At 35.1% G+C, this 5,700-nt stretch overlaps 1 protein-coding gene across 1 annotated transcript; it reads right to left on the reverse strand.

Annotated features, from left to right (window-relative positions):
* Positions 1-1,499: 1,499 nt before the first annotated feature.
* LOC149401500 (transcription factor MYB17-like) lies at positions 1,500-4,287 on the reverse strand. Its single transcript, XM_089611472.1, has 3 exons — positions 3,975-4,287; positions 3,002-3,131; positions 1,500-2,299 (listed from the first exon to the last, which is right to left on the reverse strand). Exons 1-3 carry the CDS (start codon positions 4,108-4,110, stop codon positions 1,753-1,755), a joined length of 813 nt encoding a protein of 270 aa, XP_089467598.1. The 5' UTR covers positions 4,111-4,287; the 3' UTR covers positions 1,500-1,752.
* Between the last annotated feature and the right edge of the window lie 1,413 nt (positions 4,288-5,700).

Here is a 5,700-nt window from a genome sequence, read left to right on the forward strand (position 1 = left end):
GATCTTCTCAGCGTATCAACGTAAACACACACACACTCACAATCTCCGTACAAATAAATCACAACATTAGCGAGCAATCTTGAACCAGTTGTCGATGTAGATCTCAGAGGTACAAGGACTCAAGTTTGTGGACTCCATCTTAAACTGCCGTCTACTCCAATCTCCAATGAAATAAAATCTAAGCTCCCCTTATATTTGAGATCCCTCTATTTTCCACGCGACTTTTCTTTCGAAGATCGCACGACCCTCTCCTGAAGATCTTCTCAGCGTATCAACGTAAACACACATACACACACACACACACACACACACACACACACACACACACGCACACACACACACACACGCACACTTACAATCTCTGTACAAATAAAGCACAACATTAGCAAGTAATCTTGAACCAGCTGTCGATGTAGATCTATAAAGAGACTGGTTCAAGAACAAGGTCGAGTTTTTGACATAAAAGTGCCAATTGCTCTAATAAAAGCCTAAGCGAGTATTAATAGAGTCAATAACATAATCTCTGCGAATCGAATCACCGGGAAACCAAATCCGATCGTATATGCAAATATATCGAAACTAAAAACATAATATTTTTAATTAAGTTGACGCAAGACAGACCACGTGACTTGTGCAACCCATATCTTGAACAAGTAATTGCACATTGTCTTGAGCAATCTAGAACACACAGTTTTGCCAAACTAAGACAATGCCACATAAAGAACCGTCAATGTCTTGTGTATGTCTTACTTCTCATTCTAATTATGAGAATATCTCATTTTATTTTAAAAATCCTCATAGTTTTTTCTTATTATTCACACTATTATTTTGACTACTGTTTACATTTTATTTTTATTTCTATAGTTTCACTTAAAATAACAACCCAATTATCTGAAATTAAAAAAAAGGAAATATTTATGGAATATTTGAATAGTTGAAGTATTTAGGGAATTACCATATTCGGTAGAAATATTTGTTGAATTTCTCCTTTGCTCTCATCTGAATAAGGCCCACAAAATTTTGACCGAATGTTTATCAATGCAATTTATTGAAAATTTATATTCCTGGACGTAAAAGGTTAATCAAAGGCCAATTCAACCGTACTTTACAGCTCGTGCTGAACGGATTTGTTTACAAAATTACCAACGGCAATAATTTGAGCAGTGGTGAAAATTTATTTGTTTCACATATAGTGATATCTTGCAAGAGGTGTATTCTAGCAATTCGCTTTAGGCCTCACACTTAGTTAAACAGGCCCTGTAAGCTGAATCCGGATCTTCTGTCCTACCCGCTAGTTGATGATCAAGACTGAGACCCGCTAGCTTATATCACACAGCTTGCTTTTATTCATCTAATATTTTATCAACGTCCACTAGATATGTAAATTTGACATGAATCAGAAATTATGGGGAAAAATTGCGGGAAATTCAAAATTTCATCGGATTATTTTTTAGTTTAATCGAAAATGAAAAAAAAAAAATTATATGCCTGCAGTTCCATCATAATTCAGCAAATCCAGTATTCCAATAATCAGTAATGACATTTTAATGTTGGATATATCATATATATACAAGCACCACTCGCATTGGTTAAAAACTAAACCAAAGTTATAAATATCCGGGTGATGAATTGAAATAGGTTAGCCTAAAAAAGCTAATACTGGGGACTAGATTTGACACCAAAATAGAGACCAGCCTGAGACAAAAGCTAATAATAATAAATAGGAATTGAGCCCACACAAAAAAAGGTGGGTCAGAGGGGGCAGATGAAGGAGGTCTCCGACAAGAAGCTCATGTCGTTGTTGATCATTGGGAAGTCCAGCAGAAGCTGCAGCTCCGACTCGTCCTCTTCCTCGTCATCTTTCTTGCCCACCACCAGCGTCGCAGCCTCGGTGGTCACGGCAGAGGCGGACCCGCACTTGGTCGAGGACGAGGAGGCCACGTCATCATCATCCTCATCCACGCCGCGGCCCTGCAGGTTGCGGAAGGAGTCTCCGACCTCTGAGTTCCAGAGGCGGAGGAACAAGTCGGAGTTGGGTTGGGCGAGGGCCGAGCTTGGGGCCCCGAACAGGGAGCATTCCCGGGAGAGCCGCGCCTCCGCCTCCAGCCTGGCGCTCTCCCATTGGGCCATGTGGCGGGAGGATGACGTGGCGGAGGGGTACTGGTGCTGCGACGTGAAGGGCTCGTGCGTTTGTGGGTCCACTCCCATGCAGAGGAGGCGCTTCTTCAGGTGAGTGTTCCATAAGTTCTTTATCTCGTTGTCAGTTCTTCCTGCCAGCTGAGACGCTATCGCAGCCCATCTTCACACATACATTACATATATCAGATTATACCTTCCTTCTATATACAGAAACTTTATATTCATTTATCGGAAAATTATATAACATCGACAGTGACACTATATCACAAATCTTCGTTGATTCAGTGTTTATTCTCGGTTAACTGTCTATAATTAGTTACAAAATATCTCATATATTCATGCTGCTGCAAAATCATCAATCGGTCCACAATTTTTTTGCTTGTTTGTATGAATATGTCTTAAAATACCGCTTGAAATGCAATCAAATAAAGTATGTTTTAACTGGTCGAATAAGTTTATTTAATTTATTTTGTAATATTTCGGTGGGGGGAAATCTTCATAAATGAATGAAAGTATTTCAAATAGTTATTATGTTTGTATTCAATATATATTCAAACAAAAAACTAAAAAAAAATAAAATTATTGAGTGACATTATAGAAATGTGTATACTTATGAAATAGAGAGTCAGCTGATAGACCGAAATGATGACTGACATATTTATATTGATATTTTCCCTTGACTTGTCAACAATGCTAATTAGTTTATACGAGCAAACTTATTCTAGTCACGTTATTCACGTAGCAGCTGTGAGCCAGCAATTAAATATATTTTTGCTGGCTTTGAAGTAAGTAAGATTAGTAGCGAAGAGAATATAAATTATAAATAATAAAAATAAATCAAGATATATATTTAGAGGTGTACCTGTTGCCGAGCATGCCATGAAGCTGGATAATGAGCTTCTCTTCCTCGGGAGTGAAAGGGCCTCTTTTTATGTCTGGCCTTAGATAGTTCGTCCACCTTAACCTGCAGCTCTTCCCACATCGAAGAAGACCTATATACGGACCACGAATATTAATTTCACTAAAAACAAATTTAATGCCTTTTTAATAACTGAGACACATTAGTAAAATAACACAATTATGACCTATTTGTGGCATGTTGTTTCCTAATAACAGATGAAAAAAAAGGTAAGTTTTTTAAGAAAACAAAAAGTCCACTGAAGAAGGAAATTACATGAAACCTAATGAGGTTAGGATGACTTTTGCTTTGGAGAAAATTCACAAAACATTACTTCTAGGAATGAGACACAACATACCAATATACAGTAAAAGAAAATAAATAAAAAAATAATATAAGGCAGAAGGGAAGGATTATCATAACACTGTTCTGTGAAGCAAAAAAAAAAAAAATAAATAAATAAAAGAAACTTTCTCATTCTAAAAAGGCTTTTCTTTTTCTTTCATGCTGTGGAGTTATCTGTGATATACTAGTTCTATAGAGATTAGAGAGCTAGTCAAGTCTGAAATATGTTGTCTATAGATATTTAGTTAGCGTCAAGACATGGGTTTGTATTAGTATATATACACAAACAAAACCAAATGACTCTATAGGTTCACAGAGGAGAATCATAACGGCCATTTTCCCAGGAGTTCAAATCTTATTCAACACATGAGAAAAAGAAAAAGGAAAAAAAAATTATTTTTTCCGTATAATAGTCTCTGAGTTACTTCTTTAATCCGACATCAATTGTCTCGGTATCTTGAAAGAGAAAAAAAAATGAAAAAAGGGAAGCAAAAAGAAAGCAAAATTATATATATATATATATATATATTTAGTGATAAAGAAGAATGAAAAAGATCAATCTAGCTATCTAGAAAGTAAAGAGAATGATGACCTGCGAGCTTCGGTAGTGATCGCCAGCTTCCATGGCCATTATTGTTTTTGATGTAATTAACAAGAATGTCATCTTCCTCAGAAGTCCAAGGACCTTTCTTCAGACCCTTCTTGTCACAGCATGGCGATCTTCCCATTATCTCTTTCCCTTTAATTCTCCGGAAAAGCCAACAACCAACAATTGTTGCAATAAAAGATCAAGCCCTTCAGCTTTTAAAACCTACCCACTTTCTATTGGAGAGAGAGAGAGAGAGAGAGAGAGAGAGAGAGAGAGAGAGGTCTATATGTTATTGAATGCAAGATGATCAGATCACAATCAAATGAACCCTTTTTATCCTTTGGGAATGGAAATAAATTGGTCGACCAGGTATATAAATATAAAAGTATTTTCATTGGAAGTGGTGCTAAAATTAATTTTTATAATCATGTATAAGATAATCATATTATGGAAGAAGGAAAAATGTGGTTATCAGAAGAAGAAGAAAAAACGTTTTAATTCTGTCGACGACATTGTAATGTGTGGGGTTCCAAACAAAATTAGTTATGTAAAAGTTTTTTGAGAGGCCGTTCCCTTTTTATAAAATCAATTTATACAATGATAAATTGATAATCATGGCATCTATCGTGACAAATATGTCGTTGCAATTTGCAATAACTACCTCCACTATGTTTTGAAAATTAGGGATTTCTTTTTGTCTCAAAACCACTTATTGGAGTTTTTAAAGTTTGTTGTCGCTGTTTTTCGGACAACGATTTAGGAGCCCCAAACGGTTCGACCCAAGGCCGGACCAACTGGTCGCGTTCGGGCTCGAGCGTGTCGGACTTGGTATCCCAAGTCGTCCCTTAGTTGTTGGTGATGTCTATCTCGTCCCACTAGTACAAAATATAGCATCAAGTGTGACTTTTTTCGCACCTGAAATTGCAAAAGTCGCACCTGAAAGTACTTTCAGGTGCGACTTTAGATGCGACAAAGTCGCACCCGAAAGTCCGCACCTGATAATCCTCTTGATTATCAGGTGCGACAAGTCGCACCTGAAAGTCTTATACTATCAGGTGCGACTAGTCGCACCTGAAAGTCTTGACTATCAGGTGCGACTAGTCGCACCTGATGCTCTTTATCTTTTTAAAAAAAAATTAATATGCTGATTATATATTACAATATATAATCAGCATATTAAAACTAAAATTTGAAGAACCATATCGGGTTCCATATAGGGAGTTATTCTATGATTTAAAAACTAAAATTTAAAAGTTATATCCAAGTCTATTAACATAAATATGAATAATACAAATGTTTATATTTATTAGATTTAAAGATTTTAACTATTAAATTATCCACTAAATTACTTACAAAAAAAAAAGGAAAAAAAATATTCATTCATTTTTCAGGGAAATTTAAACTTAAACTAATCATACAAATAACCTAAACTTAATTTTAACCTAAACTAATTTTAACCTAAACTTAATTTTAACCTAAACTAATAATTATATAAATAATTTAATAGAAACACTAACCTAAACATATTACAAAACATTAACATGTTATCAAATTAATTACAATTACAATTACAATTAACATAAACTAATCAAAATTAAATTAAACAAACTAATCAAAATTAAATCACTAACTATCTAATTAACATTTACAATTATTAACATATATTAACTTACATATTTTACATTAATACACTAATATATATTTATCAACCTAACTAACCTAGCTAACT

This window comes from Urtica dioica, chromosome 4 (genome assembly GCF_054948205.1).
Source record: "Urtica dioica subsp. dioica isolate 48M chromosome 4, U.dioica_male_clone48M_v1_H2, whole genome shotgun sequence".
In the NCBI taxonomy this organism is placed as follows: domain Eukaryota; kingdom Viridiplantae; phylum Streptophyta; class Magnoliopsida; order Rosales; family Urticaceae; genus Urtica; species Urtica dioica.

What these genes read in the sequence shown, in the direction of transcription:
- LOC149401500 (XM_089611472.1), bottom strand. Translation starts at nt 4,110, where the DNA reads ATGGGAAGATCGCCATGCTGTGACAAGAAGGGTCTGAAGAAAGGTCCT. An exon ending in ATCACTACCGAAGCTCGCAG is followed by an intron (nt 3,132 to 3,974) that starts GTCATCATTCTC and finishes GTCCGTATATAG; the next exon opens with GTCTTCTTCGATGTGGGAAG. An exon ending in CATGGCATGCTCGGCAACAG is followed by an intron (nt 2,300 to 3,001) that starts GTACACCTCTAA and finishes GTATGTGTGAAG; the next exon opens with ATGGGCTGCGATAGCGTCTC.